General features: G+C 40.0%; 2 protein-coding genes and 1 long non-coding RNA gene across 3 annotated transcripts; 2 read left to right on the forward strand and 1 right to left on the reverse strand.

Annotated features, from left to right (window-relative positions):
- The first annotated feature begins 504 nt into the window (after positions 1-504).
- LOC117955136 lies at positions 505-2,285 on the forward strand. Its single transcript, XR_004658968.1, has 2 exons — positions 505-1,432; positions 1,499-2,285. It is a non-coding gene; the product is annotated as an uncharacterized LOC117955136 (long non-coding RNA).
- A 299-nt stretch (positions 2,286-2,584) lies between these two features.
- Positions 2,585-9,580, reverse strand: gltpd2 (glycolipid transfer protein domain containing 2). Its single transcript, XM_034889346.1, has 4 exons — positions 8,991-9,580; positions 6,450-6,508; positions 6,097-6,275; positions 2,585-5,968 (listed from the first exon to the last, which is right to left on the reverse strand). Exons 1-4 carry the CDS (start codon positions 9,058-9,060, stop codon positions 5,359-5,361), a joined length of 918 nt encoding a protein of 305 aa, XP_034745237.1. The 5' UTR covers positions 9,061-9,580; the 3' UTR covers positions 2,585-5,358.
- A 2,952-nt stretch (positions 9,581-12,532) lies between these two features.
- chrne (cholinergic receptor, nicotinic, epsilon) lies at positions 12,533-22,223 on the forward strand. Its single transcript, XM_034889344.1, has 12 exons — positions 12,533-12,750; positions 17,668-17,801; positions 17,966-18,010; positions 18,155-18,264; positions 18,378-18,533; positions 18,853-18,953; positions 19,038-19,238; positions 20,076-20,190; positions 20,297-20,411; positions 20,485-20,692; positions 20,979-21,112; positions 21,266-22,223. The coding sequence occupies exons 1-12, from the start codon at positions 12,681-12,683 to the stop codon at positions 21,431-21,433; spliced, it is 1,557 nt and encodes a 518-aa protein (XP_034745235.1). The 5' UTR covers positions 12,533-12,680; the 3' UTR covers positions 21,434-22,223.
- Positions 22,224-23,117: the final 894 nt, after the last annotated feature.

Genomic DNA, 23,117 nt, shown 5'->3' on the forward strand with positions numbered 1-23,117 from the left:
GCAACATTAACACTTTATTGCTGCTCCCCTCCTGCTGCCTCCTTATATATAGACTACTCTATATATGAATATACACAAATTACAATACAAAATGTGTATATTTACAGTATTTACACAGTATCATAACCTTATAACAGTACGTCTATTTTGTTGCACTTAAAAGATTAATCCAACAGACTTGCATATACCTTGATGGATGGATGCAGAGATGAAGCCATTTTGCATGTGTGTGTTGTCTTTAGTGTGCTATGAGGGCAGGAGGCCCCTGTGTCCCGCTCCATCTTTCTGCTAAGTGTGAAATAGGGTTATGTTAAACCCCTAACCACCAGGAGGGGCCACACTGTAATCTACTAAACCTTACACACAGCAAGTGTGTGCTTCGTTAACAACACACTGTAAGATAGGCATCTCCAAAAAATAGAAGTTACAGCAGAGGTCAAAAACCTGTGTGTGTGTGTGCGTGTGTGCGTGTGTGTGCGTGTGTGTGCGTGTGTGTGCGTGTGTGTGTGTGTGTGTGTGTGTGTGTGTGTGTGTGTGTGCGTGCGTCACAGGTCCCATTTCATTCGGTAGGTCGGGAAGTTGCATGCAATGTGCAATATTCACTAAGTGGCATACATTATGAATGCCTGAGTCCATTCTTCGGATAACAAGATTTCCATTAAATGATGATTATTTTGGATAATTTGATAGTCACACTGGTTGTTTGACCTGAGAGCAGCAAATGAAACAAATGTGCTTCAAATTTAGGCTGCAAAGAATGTTCATATCAACAACACTGGAAAGGAGACATCAGTCATATGCTTCAGAGGACTTACATTACAACATCACCTTAGTTTGACAAAAACCCAAACTCCCAGCCAGCTAGTGGATACACAGAACTCCAGCTCCCAGGTTCCCAACCAACCATCTGAATTTCAAATGAAAAACAGCAAAAATGATCCTCCTGCTGTACAATGACATTACACCACCCACCCACCCACCCCCCACCTCCTGTGTGTATTATTTTTAAAACTTAAACCAAGAGCCACTTTCTTGTCTCAATTTTGAATTAATTTAAACAAGAATATTTGTAGTTTTTTTTTGCGTGTATTGCATCTTTTTCCTATGTATCAGAAATAGATGTCATTATCATATTTTGTATTGATTTACACTGGAAGTGTGCTTTGAATTAATTAATGTACAGTTTTGGGGGATGCAGAACATTTTTATTTGTTCTTTCATTCATATCTGTTATTTTCCTCTTAAATATTCATTCAGGATATGAAAATGTATAGTTTACATATTCTTTGAATGGTGACTAGAGTCTAGAACAATGTGAGTTGGTATTTTTTTTTTTTTTTTTTTGTCATGTAGGAAATTAACAAAACCGGAGATTTGCTCCCTTGATCCCCATATAAAAGAATATTTTTCTCATTAACTTTGTTGTTTTCATGTAGAATTTTCCACTGTTGTATGAATACGTCTGAAGGCAAAGACATCATGATAACTAGACAACCAGTTTGAACAACCAATTTGTTGAAAAAGCATAGAGTAGGCCTGAGTTTGGTGCTGTTTACTTAATGTGCATTTATTGTGCAGTAAAGACACACACAATTGTAATAATGCCTGTAAATGTTGGCTGGAGATATCTGTACAGTCACACTTTTAAAATCAGGCACACTACTTTGGCAAGAATGGTACCAATGCAATGTGCATGTGATCCTGTGGTGTCGTCATCACAGCAATTGTGGAACACAAGCGTCTGTTCACTTACAATAAGGTCTGGCTCGAATCCACCGCTTAATTTCTCTCAGAGCAATGTGTTTCTCTCGCAAATATCTCCCATTGGGCTCAATAGGACCTCATTATCTGATACATACTTGACAAAGAAAGGCAGTCAGGTCTAATGTGATTATCTGGTCTATTTCTGAAGGGTTATTCTTAATGAAGGATATGTTCCAACAGTCATCTCTTTTTTTTGTTGCTTTTTGTGGCCATCTACTGAGCTGTTCAAATGTGTTCCTCCTCTGGCATTCCTGCAACACTTATTTAATTTTCTGTAATCTCTTAATCTGGTCAGCTAATCCATAGCCGGCACACTCAACTTCTTTACCCTACTTTGTCGCTCCTCGTATTTGTGTCAAACGCCTGAATCACTGTCTATAAAATAAATAAAGCAAGGGTCAATTTTTTTTATTCCCCCCTCCAATACATTCAATCCTATTTTACCCCAATCATTCTTTAAATTGACCAAACCTTTTTAAATCACAACACGGCAAATAAAATGTCTTTGCTTCATCACCTAATTGGACATTCTTGTTTTACTCGTGTGCATGTGAAGATCAGTTCTTCAACCAAAGATCTTTATGGCAGTTTAAATTTGATTTATCTGTGCTGCACTGACACATCCTTGGCAGAGATACTGTAGGATCAAAGTGTAGGGCTAAACATCCTGTGTTATAAGGCCTACTACTCTTATATAATATGAATAATACGCACAAAAGGAATGTTTTTCTCTACAACATAACAGTGCCTCCTGGTGGACAGACAGTGTTGTTCCCCAGTGTCACAGAATGTTATTTCCTGTTATGTCCACTTATTTATGTTTTTCTGTGAGAATTTGGAGATATCCTCAAAAAGCAATATATTTACTTTTTGTGTGGCTGTATGATGTAGTTAAAAAAAGTCTGTAACACAAAATCAGTGTATGATCAAAAGTAAGTAAGAAATAGAAAGAAACGTACAGATCAGGCAGATTGCAGTCAGGCAATTTTGCCATTGTGCATTATCATGATGGTATTATATTTAAAAAAGTGTTTTATTTATAAAAGAGTATTTTATTGCTACTTTGTTGTAAAGAGAAGAGAATTTATAAGCTTGGGTTGTATCATGTGGGAGCTACCTGGTAGGTTTTCAATATTTATTTCAACAAATAGCAAAATGTCAACAATTTGGTTGGAAAGGTTTTAGTTTTTTTTATTTAGAAATATTTTTGTCATTGTTTGAGTCCTTTTTACTTGCTAAAATTGATCTTATAAAGCTTGCAATGAAAGCCTCTGAACACTGGGATCTATTGTTTCAAAATTCAGACATTCACGGTAAATTAATAGTGAATATGTCACAGAGAGCTTTTAGAGTACTTTCAAGTGCAAAACCTTCAGCAACTTTTCAGAACAAAATTACAAAACGGTCTAATGCAAATGTCAGAGAGTCTACTTGTTTATGTTTCATACAAGTAATAACTTTTAAAAAACTAATTTTCCCCACCAAACCCCCTCGTCTTAAATCATAATTTTGCCTAATTCTGTGGTGTAAGGATAGTTTAATAAAAGAAATCCATGAAATTTGTTGAGATACTCTTTTTTTTTTTCTCCAAAAGGATGATAATTCTATTCAGTATCTTTATTTTTTGCTCTTACTGTATGTATATTTTTGCTCATGTTTACTGCAAACCAAGATAGAGAAATAAATAAATGTCATTTAAGGGAACCCGGACTCATACTTAATTTTTGCCTCTGCCTTAGACACTAAGATTAAAGCCAAATGGCCATAATGCCAATGTGGATCCTTTTATCGTGGCATGTTATCAACCAAAATGTAGTCAAATGTGTTAGAGCTATTGTAAGGGACAGAAAAAGAAGCCAGCCAGTGTCAAGCATAGTCAGGTAGATATAATCTAAAGTAATCTCATTCACCATAATCCTCACAGCCTATAGCACCAGTGGACACCAGAGGTAACCTGTGTGCACATACTGGTACACGGTAACAAGTGAAAGGTAAAAAGTGTAGAGGTTACTCTATGTTCTTATGTATGAACGAGTGAGACTGTCTGGACTTTAATTTAAAAGAGTATAAAGAGGAAGTGAATACCATCTTCAACATGTCATCCTCCTACACAAATGACATGTCAAAGGTCACAGATTGATGTCTTGGTAGGATTCAAGTGATATTCAGTTCAACCCAGCTCGGAAATGTGTGAATTCTGTTTCAGGTAGCATTTTTTTTCCTCTTTGGGAGTTGTTTTAGTCTGCTGCCAACTGCTTGACAAAATCCCAGCCGAAGTGTACTTCCGCTCACTGACCTTCAACCAGCTCCTGTCTCCTGTTCACTCCGTGGCTTCAGCCTCTAACCTTATCTCTCCTTTCTCCGCTGTCTCCTGCTTAGAAAGAAAGAGCACTCTCCAGGAAAAAGAGAGAGATTACGTGGCATTAGAGGTATTTGTGGTTTTAAAATAGTCCGATCAAGAGAAGTACCGGTGACTAATACTTACACATTGTATTCTCTCTGTCACACACACATTCTACATATTACAGTCTTGAATAATTTGCGAAACAATTTGATAGTTTTCCGATCAGTAATTTCTTTGCTAATGTTTAATACATTTAACGTTTCTTACAAACAAATAGATGTTATGAGGGGAACAGCCTTTGTATTTGGATGCTAAAACCTGTGTATTTGGGTTCAAATGTGTCCAGGTAAGAGATCCCCACAGAGCAGATTATATCCACCATGATGTTGGGAAAGTGAAGCTTAGTCTGCAGCAGAACACTGGAACCTCTGTTGGAAGGTAACATTACACAGTTCAGTGGCATTTAAACGTCAATGTTATCACATTACTGGACCCGACTACATTAGAAAATAGGCAACTTGATTCTCTCTTTAATCATTTCGAACAAGATACAAAAAATTACAAAATAAAACAGACAATTTGATTCTCCAGCCTCACACCACTGTTGCTGTGAAGCAACTTATTGTTCTTTGTTCAGAGCATGTTTATTCATAGTGTAATGCTTCTTTAATCAGGATTGGTCCCAGATTTAAGGGCTACAAGGCATCTAGAACTAGCCAGTTTTGAGGTAGCACACTAAATCACCAAGCATTAACTACAATAAACTACAATTAAGACAGCAGTCATTTTCAACATAATTTTGAATATAAAAAAAAAATTATATATGGGTGGGTGTAGGCGCAATGACATGAACTGTACAATCTGATGCAAGCTGTCATCTCCTCATGGGTGTCAAGAACATTACAGATGCTTCAGGGTTGTTGCAATGGGTTGCTTTAGTGTTCATGTTATAGTCTGCACCTGCTTAAATAATTCACAGTATGTGTTTAGTCATCCTAGATGCATTATCAACATGATCTCATAAAATTTGATAAGGAATGTCTACAGACCAAAAGCAGACTTTTGGTATCGGGTGATTGTTGACGCAGCACTTTGGTCGGGAGGGCAAAACATGTCACATCTGAAATGTAGCTGAAGAAGTCCATTCATGTTACCTTGCGAAGGTTACGCTATGTTTGTAGCTAGAAGTTTATGTGAGATGCCCAGGACATCATGAGGACAGTGGAAATATGGTCTGATAGCCCCCTTTTCTATGGCAAGTTCAGCATGCCATTTTCTTCCAGGGCTTTCTGAGTCCTATCATAAACTTCTCCTATGGCCTGAACCACTCTGTTGAGCACTGTGCCCAGCTCCTCCTGGCTCTGTACACACACTAGCTTGAAAAAGAAACCCCGCTCTGGCATTGCAATGAAGGCCAGCTCCGCGGCCCTGCGGACAAACCAGGTGTGGTGGTTGGCCAGGGTGCTCGTGTAGGCCTCGCGACACAGCTCTGAAGGGCTCTTCAGCCGGCCGGCCCCCGGTGTCTCAGCCAGCTTCTCCAGGAAGAGCTTCAGCCAAAGCAGAGCACGATGCAGACGCAGAAGAGTTCGGCATCCAGAGTCCGTCTGGTGGTGGAAATCCACTTGTCCTCGGTTCAGCTCTACCCAGATCATGGAGCGTACAGAGTGGTAACCCCCAGTGTGCTCCTGATTATTCTTTGTCCCAGGTTTTACGCTCACACTGTTTATTGTGTGTATATCTGGCCCCAGCTCTGCTTCAGGGTCCCCTTCTGCCAACAAGGCCAGTTCGCGGATTATAGAGGTCTTGCTTTCTATCTCTTTAGATATCAGTCCCACCATTGGACCCAGAGCTTCCATAAACCTGGAGGTGTACCACAGAACACAAGGAATCATCTTACAGAGTCCAGATGATGTCATGGACAATAAATAACTTCATTCTTACATGGCTGTAAAATAATCCATGTCTCCTGCTTTATCTGATGGTTTTACCTCACAAGCTCGTCCCAGCTGGACAGATACGGCTGCAGCAGCACGTCAGATGTGTAGGCCGGTGCAGCCAGCAGGTGGGAGAGCAGCAGTGACACCTGGAAGGTCTGACCAGGGCACTCCTCCAAAGGCTGTGGGCCCTCAGCCCCATCGGGCCTACTGCTGTTGTACAACTGGTGAAGCTAACAGTGGGGGATGGGTGGTGTGTGAGTGTGGGGGGGATTGGCGGGGACAAAGAAAGAGAGAAAGCGGATGTAATTCATCACATTCAAATTAGACATCTGCTTCATAAAATCAACCGTATGGAGGAAATGTAATAAGTGAGGAACTGCTTCACATTCTGCATGTGCTCTTACCGTATTCACTTGATTATAACTTTTAAAACAAGAATCCCATTGGTAATCCAAACCCCCCTCTGCAGTGAGACATTAAAGAGATATAAAAGAAAATCCCACAGTAAGTGTTTGTTTGCAATGACTTTCCCAATTAAACAGAGACTTTTAATTTTTTCTGATAACACTACAACAAACACACGGATATTGTGAGCTGTGTGGATGCATTTAACACATCGAAACAAAGTATTTATAGGTTTGCATTTACATATGAATTGTATTAGTCAATGGGACTTACCATTTCTGCACATTAAACCTGCAAGAACTGTCTTTTTTGGGCCACTTGGGGACAGCAGAAACAAGGTGTGAACATGCCGCGGATCTGTCCTTACCTTTTTAGCGAACATGTTAGCGAACAGTTGCTTATTTACACATCCAGAAGTTACAGAGCAACATTATCATTCATTTGTAGTTATCTTTACGGCCATTTGTTGAATGTAAGTCAAACATTTACTCTCTTTTAGCTTTTTTCTTTTTGGTCAACTCCTGCTGAAAATATCTGTCTCCTTAGCTTCTAGTGTTCACGAGCTAGTTGCTAACTGTGTCTGTCTGCAGTACAGTGGGTTTTTGGAGCTTTTCCACAGAAAACAGTTGCCTGCTACGGCTGAAACCCCGTTGTTGACGCAGTGAGAGTAAACTGAAACATTGAACTTGCAGCCGAGCAGATAAACAGCGATTTAAATTCTCTAAAACCTCAGTAAAAGGTAGCAGCAGATTTAGGTGCTAATTATCTGTAGGTTCATCACTATGGGTGAGCCCTTTTATATTGTCACACTGCATCCACATTTTCATTTGAAATCAATTTAAAACTATTGATTATAGTTGCTTTAAATTAGATAAGAGCATGTCGTTTTAAAGAGGCTCATTAACAAGCATCACTGCCATGTGACAGATCTGTTATTGTGTTAACACAAGAAACTGATTATAAAAAGGCTGACTATTTAATTTTTTACATTCTTGATTAATTCCAGTTTTGAGTTTTAGATCTTACTAGAGCAGGTCGGCAGGTCGCGATGTTTAGATCTACTCCTTTTTCAGCTCATGTGACAAATCATCTCAATCATTGACTTCCTCAGCACACATCATGTGCACAAGCTGCTAGGATCACATTTGTACCATAGCTAAATTCTCAGCAGGCCTCTATTGCCGCAAGAGCCATACACTCACACCATTTTTATGCTATACCAGTACTACATAGAAATAAACAAGTTGCAGTTATGAAAAATGACTATGACATGAAAGCCCTTTTACCCTGGCATACAGTATATTTTCAAGCCTTGTTCCATTCAACTTTGTTATATTCCTGATTGAAGTCATCTTACTGAAGTCAAACTGTTCCTCAGATTTATTTGGGACCTCCTGTCATTCCCTCAGAGAGCCATGCAGGTCTCCAGACCACACACATTAAGGGCCGACCATCTTACAACTAAATGCGACAATTGCTGCCAGTATAGATCGTGCTCCTCTACATGAGTCATTACCAGAAATGCCTCAAAAGATCAGCCTCCGAACTGACCCTGAAAGACTCCACTGAACTACTGAGCTTCCTGTCAGATAGCTTGACTAGTTAGCCTCACTGTCTTAGTTCAAGTTAAACACAGAGTCTGTCCAATAATTGATTTAATTGTAACTCAACAGTGACAAACTATAGACGTTGCCAAAAATGTCACTACAAACTAAGAGCCGTATCTAAGTTTAGGTTTCCTAGCGGAGTTACTGTGAGGATGCAGAGCCGGCTGTTTATGCTTTCATCAAAACTTTTCATTTAGCTCAGTTTGCACTCTGGAATCACACACACATCCCTAAAGTCATTGAATTTAATCCAAGCTAGAAAAAAAAGATCACATTTGATCAGAGTTTTAACACTGTTTGCTTACCAGATATCTTTCCCCATAAAAGTAAATATTTATAGAATGATTTGTTGACATTTGGAATGAAATGAGAAGGAACCAGTGTGTTCTAAAAAATTCTTTTTTTTCTTTTTCTTTTATGCTTTACTTTGTGTTGCCATACTATAATTTTAAGCGATACTAAGAAACAGTTAAACATGTTTGCACAATTGTTCAAATAGACAAAGATTCCTACCATGATATACAAATAATTTGGTGATGTTTTAGCGTCCTATATCTTTAGATGTCATTATTTCCCAAGAATCTTGGTCTACAAAAACAATATGTATAAAAAGTCTTCACTTAGGCAATTTGATGTGGCTGAAAATAGCTCATACAAAAACAAATACTGTCACTGTGTCATCTCACACTCCAATAACATGTCAATTCACACAGACATATTTCTGTGATTTGTGAGCATAAAGAGTGAGCAAAAAGTGGTGTGAACACCACCATGCTTGATTCTTCAGCCACCGCATGTGACACATTCCTGCGGACGCATTTTAAACAAGGAAGGGATTGTATAGATTATTAGCACAACATAGAAGACCCATACACAGACACAGACACACACACACACACACACACACACACACACACACACAGAAATACTCACGAAGCCACTGGAAGCCGAGAAACAGCAGCAGGACTAAGATAGCAGCAGCAGCCTTACGCTTCACACCCATACTGAAGTCCAGTTTTGGGTCTGCCAGTCCCAATCCGTTCTTTCTCCGTGTCTCTATATTTTAATTCCTCTGTGTCTCACATGAGTCCTTGTCCCCTTGCACTGGCTGTCACCACAATTACTCTGCCTCTGACCCCCACCGTCCTGGCAAATCTTTCATACTCCTCCCCAAAACCTTAAAAGTCCTCTCAACCATTATACCTCACAGAGCCTCGATGTTTGATTCTAACAGCTTTACTTTTCCCCTCATAACACTGTTACAACCCAGCCTGTTGTTGCACTTTCTTTTTTGTTTTCCTTTGGCTTTCTTTCACTCAGGTATTTTTTTTCTACTCTGCCTTTGTTTCTGACTGCCTCTTGCAGTGTTGCTCAATCTGAGGGTCCAGAGATCAGCCGAGTGTGCAGCCACTGGCTGATAATGCAGTGCCAAAGCAGCTTGTCCATAAGTAACCCCCCTCCTTCCAGATTCATCTTCTATACATGCACTATGTTCCCAGTCAGTTCGAGTGAACACTTGCTCCTTCACCCTTCCTCTCCTCCCAACGCCACCACCACCCTCCGTCCTCCCTCTCTCTTTGCTCTCTCTTATTCTTTCTCTCTCTCTACATCTCATTCACACACACAATTAGGAGCCACACCACAACTTTCTGTTTCTGAAAACATGAGCGAATAACACACATGTGTTCCCCCCTTTATATTTATCTTTATTGCAACCCAGACTAGACCTCTGGATCGATTAATTCCAGAGCAGATTTAGTTTTTCCCATGATCTGCTTTTGGTGGCTGGACAGAGAGCAATGCGACACCAAATCCCTGTTTGTCAAGGAACAATAAAGAAAAACCAAGCTTTTCTAGCTGAGACTGCAGAGGAACAAAGAAATCCATTCATGCTAATCCAATTCTAGGTATGACAGAGACATCTGGAGTTCTACAAAATGAAGTGGGGGCAAACAAAATGAATCTATTTCAGATCATAAAAAAATCCAATTCTTGTTTCCTCGTCACCATATACAAAATTTGATTCATTTTCTATGATATGTCACTTTGGTTTTCTACAGCTAATTATTTAGAAATTGCATCTGATTATGGAAGTCTAAAGTCTGAGACATGAGAGGAACACAGGTGGAATAATGTAGCACATTTAGGGTGTTCCCCTGATTATCACCTCGGCTAGTGATAATCACAGGAAACCCACTGATTGCTCACTATCACTGGGTTTTCTGTCTCTGCTGTGGGGGAGGTGAACAGACACTGAACAACACACTCAAGCCAGACAACATGTGGACTCATGAGGAGGGACTCAACAATGGTATTTTGCAGCACATGAGCGGGAAAAAGGCAAAAGCAGGGGCATTAATGACTTTGTTAGGGAGGAGCCGGTCTTGGGGCTTCCAACCAATGAATGAGCCCATCTGAAATAATCAGACAAGGGGGGGGCTGTGGATTTCTGTGAAAACATGTAAGGAAGAAGAAACTGTTTGACTCCACATGGCTGGTAATCTCAGATTCAATGTTCTGATAAATTAACATTCATGTTATTTAGTTCTTAAAAAAGTGTGTTTGTCTGTGGTTAAAAAAACAATCAGCTGTCCATTCTTGTCATGATGCACAAGTGCACAGTACTAGTAGACTAAAGCTCATGGTATGTTGTATTTGGGTATGTTTATGTATGGGGGTTCAGTAGAGCAGGAAAAAGTTGTGTTGTCACTGTCAGATAAAATCACACTGATTTCCACCAGCTTGAGGGCAAAAGTTAGACAAACACATGTGGTGAGACAAAACATTTAACCACAATTGATCCAGTTTGTTCAAATTGGAAAAACAATTCTTCAATTATTTTAAATTTAAGGAGAGCAGAGATCTCCAGAGCTGGATGGTTGAATGTAATAGCAGTAGTGCAGTGCAATGTTCAGAAGCAAATGGAAAGAAAAAAAGCATAACATGATTGTTGTCAGATCTTGTGGGTGTCACCTCTGGTGGCTTATGGCCTGTGCCACCCAAAAAAAAAGCCACCTAAAAAATGTATGTATTGAATAATATTTGTATTGCTTTACCTTGCCTTCAAACAGCCCTTTGCTGGGAGTGGCAGATTAATCTGAAATGACCCTTTAAAATACCAAAGTGACACAATAACACAAACAAATTAATCTTGCTGGTAGACTATCAACTTCCATGTTCTGCGATGTAAAATTCCATTTTTGTCAAAGGAATCTGGTGACTTTGCAGAGAGCATAGATGGAAATAATGACTTCAGCTCCAGAAAGGTATGTCGGACGGCAAGGTAAAGCAGCAAAAACAATAATAATAGTAAAGTTATTTTGTTTTTTAGGTGGATAAAAAATGTGTTGCTGCTGCCCCCCCTGTCCACAGCCAAACATTACTTCGATTTCTCCCAACTGGAAACATGCGGACCGCCATCTACTCTAAGTAATACACTGACTATGGATAAGTAACTCATACAACACCATCCAATGTTTTAATACTGAACTATTTTTAATACAGCAGTAAAGTGCCGCTCTGCGGTGTGGACAGTGGCCGGACAGATCCAGCCCTTCTTCTGTCTCTGAGCTCTGAACTGAATTAAGTGTGAGACACATAATCCGCCTTGTGGAGGCTCCAGTTACCTTAAAGAAGCTCATCTCTGTTTCCCTAACTGTATATTTAGAAGTTCACCACATACTGTGCAACTCACATTGCACATTCCAAAATGCAGTCGGTTGCCCTTGTCGCTTCCGAGTGACATTAACTCTACTCTTCTCACAGTACTCATAATTAAAGCAAATTTAGTCCGTGGATTTAAAATAAGTAAAACACCCTGATTGTCTGGTTTGTACTTTTAAGAGTTACCTTTGTAAACTTCTGTTGAAAATCAAAACTGTTATCCAACTTATCTTGATGCAGTCCCATGTCTCCGTCTCCATGGAGTTTTATGACTTTTATGAGCATTGTCTGCCTCCAGCCCTTTAAGGTCGCCTCACACTGTGGTCTGCAGACATGTCACTACTGAAGTGGCGAGGTTCTGCTGTATGTATTAATACCCTGGACCCAGCCGGGGGAGAGCATGGCCTGTACACCTTGCTGCACCCACGGGTGTTATGTATCTCCCTATTTTTTTGTTTTCTTCTGCTCTGTCTGACACACACACACACACACACAGGCACACACATACAGCCACATGTTCCATTAAGACATTCAGTAAGTTACACAGAAAAGCAGGACAAATGCATCCCTGTGAAAATGTGCTGTTTGTAATTTTCCCACCAAAAGAATTAATAATCCTTCAACACGTTACAGACAAAGTAAAACTATTATCATCTGTAACAGCATAAGGTCTCACTACTTTAATGTTTATGACTGGCATCACCACAGATAGTTGTTGCCTAATGATCTTGATGATGATTATTGTGGGTGACCGCAGTGTGACTTGAAGTCCGGGTTTAGTGCTTTTCAGCTGCTGTGTAATCTGAGCCATGGATGGCGACAGCCGGAGTGGGCCACAGTCAGGGCTGGTTGGTGGGGGGATTTAGTTTAGTTCTTCCTCTCTGTCTTTACTCTCTCTCTCTCTCTCAAACTTAATATTTAAACATAGTGCAGTGCCGTGCAGTGAAGTGGTCTTAGAACATGATGGCAGCATGCAGGTTTTGGACATTTTTGGGAATTATAACCATTCTCGGGACTTCAATCGTTCATGGTAAGAGGTGGCAAACGTGCGGCACATGCTCATCGAGTGGCTGGCTGCCTTATTATCTATCAAAATAATCTTCTGCATGTCATCTGCTGGTAGACGATCAGTGTTCAGAGAGACAAACAGCTCTAAAACGCTTGCTGCAATGATTGGCATGTCAGAGAAAAGTTTCTATACTTAAAACCTGTGGGCCGGCTCGTATGGCAGGGTTGGCTCAGTTGGTAGAGCAGGCGCACAGTTACATAGAGGTTTATGCCTCGATGCAGAGGTTCAGGGTTTGAGTCTGATCTGTAGAGGTTTCCTGCATATCTAGCTGTCCTGTCTGTTAAAGGTGGAAAGAACCCTACAGATAAACCTTAAAAAAAACTTCTACTCTAATCTGTTGTAGATTATCAAATTGTATAGATGATAGAGATTTGAACCAATTCGTTTCCTTCTGTTGTTAGCATATCTGCAAGCAGACAAACAGTATTTCTACAATATATAGTGATTTATACACTGCTGTAAAGTGAAAATAAGTTTGCTTCTGTTTATTTACAGTCTTGTATGACTTGCACAAAATCAGCAACACAAGGCAAATTATATACAAAGTTTATAAACAAAGCATGTTGGGGTTTTGTCTCTGTAAGTGCACTTTTATGCATAACCATTGATACTAATGTCTGCAGGGATCCTCTTTTCCGTAACCTGTCCCATAATCAAGTCTTACTTTTAGCATAGTTAAGGCAATGTATCAATTTAGATGAGCACAAAACTGTAAGTTAGCATCAAATAAGGCAGAAGGACATCCGTGGTTTATCGTGAGAGCAGCAGAACTGGAGTGTGTAAAGCTGTTCTGCTTGGCACAGATGGGGTTCTGCAACCGGAGGGGAACAACAGGCCAGAAAGGCTGCACTAGTAAGTGGAAGTTTAAAAACTATTGATTCTGCAAATCCATTTGGCCAGTCAGAAGGAAAAATGTATGACGAGTCGCTCTTAACAGCTGTGGGCAAATCCTCCTGGAGTCTAGCTCCTTGGCAGAGGTCACTGGATTAGCTAAGTGACAAAGTTCTGTAATGGATTAAATTCATCTTCAATTGTAGACTTTTGATATTATTGGTCTGACGTGGTTACCACCTTTCTGGAAAGTCACATGGAGGTTTGGAGTGACTTGGTTTAATGTCCTCACACTGCTCAACCTCCCTGAGAAAGCAATAAGCATATCTATGATGCTGGAGCTAAGACCGAGGACATCCAGGAGAAAAACTGCAGACTTTCTTCTAGGTACATTGTCAGATGTTATCCCTGTCACAGCAATTTACTCCTCAAATTGTTAAACTGGCAGATGGACAACTGAAGTTGGATTGAAGCTGTAGTCAGCCACTTGATCACTTTACACTTAGAGCAACAGCTGTATAATCTTGATACTGAGTCAAAACTCAATCAAGGTGTGATATTAGTTCTGATATGAAAAATTAACTCTTCTACTTTGGTCCTTGACAAGGTGTGAGGATCAGATTATGATGTAGTGGACAGCAATGCAACTGACTGCTAACAGGCAGGAGATGCTGAACTCCTTCTGCAAGGGATGCTTACTGGACCTTGAACCAGCACTTTCTTCCTCTTACTAGATTAAATTAAAATCTCCTTGCTTCTCGTGTTCAAAATGGAACCATGAATAGGAATGTGCATTGTGCAGCAGCACACGGTCAACTAGAGTCAGCTTGGCTTACCCTTACCCTTACCCTAGTCAAACAGTGATGTTGTAATGTTTACATGTCATGCTATTTCAGCTCAACCAACTCTCAAGCATTTTCTCACCAACAACTAGTGCTATCTAGCAATTTCCTCTGCCAAAGTTAGGAGATTTCAAACCCACTTGACGCTTTTGTTGAATCCCACATCCTCTCAGTAGTCATTTACAGAATCTGCTTTTAGTTTCCCATCATCAATCCTGAACAGCTGCAGGAAGTGACCAGGTCAAAGCACAGATGACAAACATTAATTGTACTTTGTATCCACATGACAATATAACTAATCCATGGGAGTACATCGCATCACATGCTGTGCAACTCACATGGCACACTTTAAAAGTCAGCGTGGTCTCACTCAAGAGTCAGAGTGACACTACTTACTGTTTACTGTCCAGCAAAGCTTTGAAAATGTGTCTCTGCAGCAAACAGCCTACTATCTAACAAGCCCTACAGTGATTTTCGTGGTTTATTTCATTAGGCCAGACTGTCAACTTGCTGTCTCCATTTTCAAAAATATATGTTAAGATCTTTGTACTTTCTACGCAATTCCTAAAAAGATGTTGTTAGATAGGTTTTGTCTGTGAAAAATTAGAAAAAGCACTTGTTTATAAACTCAAGGACAAATTGGCCTAAAGGATGCTACAGTGTTGTGGACTTTGATGAAACGTACAGGAATGACACTTTTCCAATCCGTCAAGTGTAACAATTGGCAATACAAATAATCAACAACTGGCAAACCCTTGCGAGGTGAGATATCTCACCGCTATCATTACACTGCCTACTGCACATATTGCCTCATCGGAGAGTTAAAGCAATAGTGCATAGTTTCTACCGCCCCCAAGAATTGTAGGAATTGTAAGTAATGACAACAAAAACTGTTGGCGTGTCCACATGCTACAAGCTATCAATGACCGCGCACTGCCCCTCCCCCCCCCCCACTCCAGGCAGTTGCTAGTAGCCAAGGAGCATCGAGGAGGACTTGGAGGATTATAAAACAGGACTCTTTAGAAACTCTTTAGAAGGGGTTATTATCTTCACTTGCGTTTTTGCGCGGGAAAGTCACCGTATGCCACAATCTTGTAAACACAGCTATAAAGACAAATACAGACACAGTTGTGTGGCGCGGATAGTCTTAAATAGCTTTGTAGCAACTCATTTGGCATTGGCTTGAATGTAAAGGGGGCAGTAGCTCAGTCCATAGGGAGTTGGGTTGGGAACTGGACGGTCGCGGATCAAGTCCACATACCAAGACTAGAGTATGGTGGTGGACTTTTAGCTGGAGAGGTGCCAGTTCACCTCCTGGGCACTGCCCCTGTGCTCTTGAGCAAGGCACTGAACCCCTAACTGCTCAGGGTGCCTTTCCATGGGCATCACTCTGATATCTCTCCATTTAGTGCATGTATAGGCACTAAGCATGTGTGTGTAATTCAGACCTGTGTGTGTAAATTGTAATTTTCCCTTGTGGGAATAAAGGATACATTATTATTGTTATAATAATTAAAGGAAGTTTGTCAATATCAAAAAGTTACACTCTAAAGCTTTACGATTACAGCTCAAAACTATGTAACATATTTGTGCCTTTTGGACTAAGCAGACCCGGAAATGAATCAATCCCAGTGGATGAATTCTTTACTGCTTTGCAGTATGTGTACCATTTTTGCTTAATGGTGGTTATCTTGATGATTATTGTAGATGACCTGTAGATGAGTGTGACTTAAAGTCCAAGTTTAGAGATTCCCAGCAGTTGTGTAATCAGAGCGATGGATAGTGTCAGCTGGGAGGGCAGAGGCAATGTGTTGAAAATAACCTCTGCTTTACTCTTTTTTTTAGTCTCTCGTAAAAGTTAATTCTGAAACTTGGTGTAGCCGAGGAGTACAGAGTGATACCATTTACTATTAAGTGTGACTGGAGAATGGCTTTGAGTCTCTAGACTCTTCATACACTGGCTAACCTCTTTGTCCTGAGGTTGGTCTAAAACACATGTGCTCCCACACAGAAATTAATTCTGCCACTAGCATTCTTTTTTTATCAGTCTGTAAGGATAAAAGTGCAGATGCGGAAGGTCCAAAAACGCTGACCAATCAGAGTAGACTGGCTTTTTCATGAGCATGGGCTTTAAGAGACAGGTTCTAAAATGGAGCATTTTAGACAGAGAATACAGAATGCAGGTATTGAATACAGGTATCATCAGACAGACAGTATGAGAAAAATAACGTGTTTTTTGAACATGTAAACATGTTCTAGTAGAAACCCAAAATACAAGTATAAACCTGCTATTGCTCAAACCCCTGTCGCTCATATCAATTAAAAGGATATTGTCACTTTATCCTCAATTACTAATTCTGTCTGTATTTCTTAGTACTCTGACTCTTGCTCATTTGGCTCACCATCTAGCATTAAGAATTAAGAGATTGTCAGAAAACCTAACATTTTGTTAAGTGAATTTTTTTTCATCAAAAATTCTCTTCATCACACTTTTACTGACATGGCTCTTCCTTAGTAACTCTCTAATGTATTAAAGATGTAGCTGTCATTATGTAGCTGTCTGATTTGTTGCATGATGCACTGCATGCTCTTCCTCACTCTCTGCTCTGGAGCCTTGTTGTGGGTCTTCATCTTGAATAGAAGGATTAGGATCAGAATTATGTAACTTATATAGTATACTGTATTTTACATTGTTAAAAACGCACTAAGACAACTAAACTCTAGTGCAGACAGTTTTTCACCTTACTTCCTGGTTTGCTCCCGTCATAACTACGACAACCACAACAGAGCAGGGCCGGGCCGTAATTGGGGAAAGTTTCTCGGTGAAGGACAGTCTTTTTAATGGGTTGTCATATCTTATCTGAGGTTTAAACTTCCAGTACATGTGCTTCTGAGCATATTTTGCATCTACACAGTGTTTTCTACTTATTGTAAATATCATTTTCTGTAATTATGTCAGACGAAACTATTGAAAAAGCTATGAGCACAATTGGAAAGCAATGACAATGTATGATCAAAGTGTGTTAATTTTAATATTTGAGTACTGATGTAGATTTAAATTAACAGACCCTTAAACTTAGTTTACCTGCCTTTCAGACTGACCACAATTTCAGATGTTTCTCATCCTCTGTCATGAAATATTAATGAAACACAGTAATTCCGGCACATTAACTCACTCCGTTTCTCATCTATTTTTGTCATACAGTGCAGTGTAATGAGGAGTCCAAGCTGATCGGTGACTTGTTCAAAGGCTACAACAAGAACATCCGCCCGGTGGTTCATCCTGAAGACAAGCTGGAGGTTCAGATCAAGCTTACCCTCACTAACCTCATCTCCCTGGTGAGATATACACAACTCTCAGAAAGGTTGTTCACCATTATTCTCACAAGACAATCGGCAGATTGGTCAAGTTTTTAACACATGCCCAATGATGGCTGTTGAGTAACTACTGTAATAACACTTATAGCTGAAATACTCATACTGCTTCTGTACTTCTACCACAGAATGAAAAGGAGGAGACTCTTACGACTAATGTGTGGATTGAGATTGTGAGTTTTCCCTTTCTTCGTACTAGTGTTTTTGTGTTTTTTGTACAAAACCGGACAAGCCGCAGTCCTTCCCATCTATTCAGCGCTCAGTTGTGGCTAGTTTTCAAACATGCTGTTGACCTTTCTCTCAATTGTCATCTACAGCAATGGTCCGATTATCGCCTCACCTGGAACGCGTCTAACTATTATGGGATTAGTCTCATTCGTGTCCCATACAGTACTGTTTGGCTTCCTGACATTGTCCTTGAGAACAAGTAAGGCAATAACAAAGAGAAGTGAAATCCTGCCTTTTCCCTGCTTGCAGTGCCATCATACATCATCCAGTCTGGTGTCAACTGTTTCTGTTCTTTATCTTCAATCTCTGCAGCATTGATGGCAAGTTTGATGTGGCTTACTACGCCAATGTGTTGATCAGCAGCACTGGTGGGATGTACTGGTTGCCTCCTGCTATCTATCGCAGCACTTGTGCCATTGAGATCACCTACTTCCCATTTGATTATCAAAACTGCACGCTAGCATTCAGGTGTGGTGCAATTGCATTTTTCCAAAAACCTTTTCCAAATACTGTTCATATACTGTATATTTATCTATATATATATAGATATGTATCTATGTATATGTACTGTACATTATATTCATAGCTTGCTGATTTATTAGTTTGTTTTATTTCAAGCGTATTCTGCCCTCTAACGGCCTGTCTCAGGGTGCCAAGATGGAGCCAGGATAGATTAAATCAATAGTTCAAACTAAATATAAGGCTACGTGCATACTCAGAGAATTGGAGTTACTCTGGGTAACAACAATTTACTGTTGTATTCTATCCTAATTGCCTCAACCCCTAGGTCCCAGACGTACAGTGCCAATGAAATGGACCTCATTTTGGCTATTGGAGACAATGGCAAGACTATTGAGTGGGTGGACATTGACCCTGAGGCTTTCACAGGTAAAGCGTATCCACATTTAACAGTCCAATTTTTCCAAATTTAAAGCACACAATTGATCAGCTTTTTATGTTTTCACCCGTCAGAGAATGGCGAGTGGGCCATCGTCCATCGCCCAGCCAGGAAGAGGATCAACACACGGTATTCCCCAGATGACCTAGAGTATCAGGAGATCACATTCAATCTGATCATCCAGAGGAAACCCCTCTTCTACGTCATCAACATCATCCTACCCTGCTCCCTGATCTCCTCGCTAGTTGTCTTGGCCTACTTCCTACCTGCACAAGGTCGGTAAAGACCCAACAGCTATTATTACACAGATTATTATGGTTTCAAATGGAGCAATGTTACAAGAATTGAGCGTCTGGACTGCATCAGCTGAGCTGCAGCAGCTGATATGCATCAGCGCATCAGCTGGTCAACTTCCCTCGCTGCTAAATGGCTACTTAACGCTGCTTTAGTTGCTCCTAAATGCAACCCACCTCCTCCTGCTCCACCTTCCAAATGCTTCTATGTAATCGTTTCTGCTCTGTTCACATGGGGGAATAGTTGAGCTCTCCCAGTCCTAAACTGTGAGAGCTTCCCCAAATGCCGCTGCTGCTGTCAGGGGACTCCTCTGAACAGAGCCATACCGCCAAATTTAATTCGTAATTTATTCAATAAAATGAATTAAAGCATTTTTATCATCTGCGTTGTTCTAGACTTAATTTTTAAAGGTTTTATTAAGGTGTGTACCTTGGACATAAAACAAAATAATAGTTCATTCTAGTTATTCTTATACACTGGCCATAATAAAAAGGACCAGCATTTAGAAATAGCTCTTTGTAGGCTTTGTAATAAGCAATAATAATATGTAGTAAGTATGGTAGGTAAGAATGTTCTGTCAGACAAAGTCTTAAGAAAACACTGGTATGTCTTTGCAGATTTGTTTTCTGTGTATTGTCTTATCCTTATCAACTAAATCCGGATGTAAATACTGTACAGCATCTGTAGCATTATTTGCTGCAAATAACGTGCCTGAGCACAGAGAATGTGCTGAAATTATTGGGTTCCAAAGCTGGTATGTATTTTTGGGATTTGGTGTGGTCCTCCTGTCTCATGAGTCTCTAATGTCTCCTTTACAGCCGGGGGACAAAAGTTGACTGTGTCCATCTCTGTCTTGCTGGCTCAAACTGTCTTCCTCTTTCTCATTGCTCAGAAGATCCCTGAGACATCTCTTTCTGTCCCTCTCATTGGCAAGTGAGTCAGTGTGTGTTCTCTGCTGACCTCTGCTGGGATTTATTTTCTTCAATCCATTCTGTTTGAGTCTCCTCTCCAACACAGATCTTCTCTTTGTTTTTCTCAGGTATCTGATCTTTGTTATGTCTGTCACTACTCTCATTGCCACCAATCAAATTGTGGTTCTAAACTTCTCCCTGCGCAGCCCCAACACTCATACCATGTCCCATAGCATCAAACATGTAAGTATATCCTATGAAGTTGAGTAAAGTGTGTTGATTGGGTGTAAGATGTTATCTTCTCTGCCTCCCGCAGTTGTTCCTGGAAATGGTACCCCGCTTCCTTGGCATGTCCCCCCTGGTGGATGACAGTGAGGTGACAACAGAGGTAAATGGAGTGAGGGAGCGGCGGCGCAGCTCCTTCGGCCTCATGCAGAGAGCAGAGGAATATGTCCTGAAACAACCTCGCAGTGAAATGATGTTTGACAAACAAAGAGAGAGGCATGGTCTCACACGGTCGATAGGTAAGACGTCTATTTTCAAAACTATGACGCAGCTCTGAAATCCGACCGGCCATTAAAACCCAGTTTGATTTATGTGTAAATATTATGTTACAAAGTTGTTTTCTGTGTAGTATGAATCAAATTCATTCATATCCTTTATTTTAACCACATATTTGTGCATTACACAGGTATTGTATGTCATTTAACATCTTTACCATTGCCTCATCGCCATCAAAGAAGCCTGTGTCTGCCTCAGGTGATGCTGTGGCATGCTGTTTTCCAACTGTCAGTGTCTCCTTCTCCCTAGTGGATAACATGGATGTCAGCAGTACAGCCAACTTGTACAAGAGTTTGGCTCAAGCTGCACCCGAGATCAAGCAATGTGTAGATGCCTGCAACTTTATTGCTGAGAGTACAAGACAACAAAATAACATTGGATCTGTGAGTGTTACTTTAAGCTTCATCTGCCTAGTACATGTACTGTGTAATTCTTTTTTCTATATATTTATTGATTAGATGTTTTCCTGTATTTTTTTCAGCCATCTTATGTTATCTTAGTTCTTGAATCTATATTCTTTTTATTTCCAAATACAGGAAATTGAAAGCTGGGTACTGATTGGGAAGATGATCGACAAGGTGTGTTTCTGGGCTGCCATGCTCCTCTTTATCATTGGCACAGTGTGGATCTTCTTAACAGGACACTTCAACCGGGCACCTGACTTTCCATTTCCCGGGCAGAACAAAAAATATGCCCCAATTTAAAAAAAAAAAAAAAAACTTTTGGTCTGAGGAAACCTTACCAAGGGTCACTTTGCCTCATGCTGTCTATAAGGCTGAGCAATCTTGCTCGTTGAGTCCCGGGCTCAAATTCAAGATTTAGTTAGCATGGCTTTTACAACAGAGAGTTAACAACATATCTATATGGGTTCACATTCAGACTCAGACTTGTCTTTGTGAACACTTGTCAGGCAGCTAAGGGTTTTCATTCTAACTTATAACTTAGTTCTGAGTTCTTTATCTTAGTGTAAGTTATTTGGATGTGTACATTAAAAGGGTGGATCAGGTCTAGTTTAAAATAAGTGATGTTTTAAATCCTCATCATCTTTATCATCATCATCATCATCATCATTTACAAATTATGTTTGTTTTGTAGTATAAAGACAACAGTGTAAGTTTAAGCAGGTCCAGACTTCAGGACATGAGTGTATTTGAAGGGAAGTAACTGAAGGCGATTCACCACAATGACGTGAAAGTTATTTCTATTGCAGCAAAGAATCTTTCAAATTAAAACTACAACAGCATTATGTACTACATGGAGGCCACAAGCACTGTGTAGACTGGATTCATAAATAGCAATACAGAAGGTTCCTTAACTGAAAAATTGGTTTTATTTACATGTACTGTGCTAAAGTTGTCAATCTTTCATGGAATCATAAGAATTGTCCATGTATCACACTGCAAAACATCTGATAAAGTCTGGGTGCGTTTCCCTGCATTTGCTATGTCTTATGTGGAGAACCTGTGCTGTAACTTGAGCCAGCTAACTCTGAATTATCATTATTATTCTTACTATGACTTATTTATTAGAAATTATAGTCAAAGGTAGATGGCCCCAAGGGACATTGTCTAGATTCATTGTGCCATGTTTTTTTTTAAATAAATATTTTGTTTTGTGCATCGTGAATTGCTAATCAATTTATTAAGTGTGAGTTGTGTGAAAGGATGAGGGATCTCACAGTGCACCTTTAATGTAGGCCCACGGATGCCAGATCAAGCCAAGCTCGGTGGATTTATGAATGGGCACGGCGAGCAGCAGGGAGAAATCAAATCGCCGGCAGTGGGCGGGGTTTACCCACATGCCGGATCTCTAATTGGCTCAGAATTCAGTGCATGAGAACTGCTCACCTGGCGCACATATAAACTATAGTCCTTAAATAAACGTGTTCAATTTAATATCAGAAGACATAGTTCTTTTAAGATATCGTAAAATTGACACTAAATTAAAATAAAATAAAAAATCTAACAAACAATCGTGTTTTTATGCAATGGCTGTCAGAAAGAGATAGTCGCTGCCAACGTTTTTATTTTGAAAATGCTAACCGGAAATCCCTTGATTTGTTCCTTGACCTTGATTGTATGGATGTGCTGAATAGTCAAATACCAATACCAAAGATCCAGGTTCTAAATGGTCTCTGAGACCACGGTAACATCATGTCAGCTGTTTCCCAATCTGGCGTTCAGCTCCCAACTTACTACGTGAACAGCTTCATGCATGCTTGCTTATACAGCGCAGCACAAATAGGCCCATTAATAAATAAATGAAAAAGCCTCTTTGGTTTCACAACACATTGCGACTTTGTTAAAAAAAAAAAAAATCGAATTAAAAATAAGAACTCAATAAGCATGATCGCGTCTTGTGATAAAGCAGTCACATTTTAAGATTCCT

Source organism: Etheostoma cragini, chromosome 13 (genome assembly GCF_013103735.1).
Source record: "Etheostoma cragini isolate CJK2018 chromosome 13, CSU_Ecrag_1.0, whole genome shotgun sequence".
NCBI lineage: Eukaryota > Metazoa > Chordata > Actinopteri > Perciformes > Percidae > Etheostoma > Etheostoma cragini.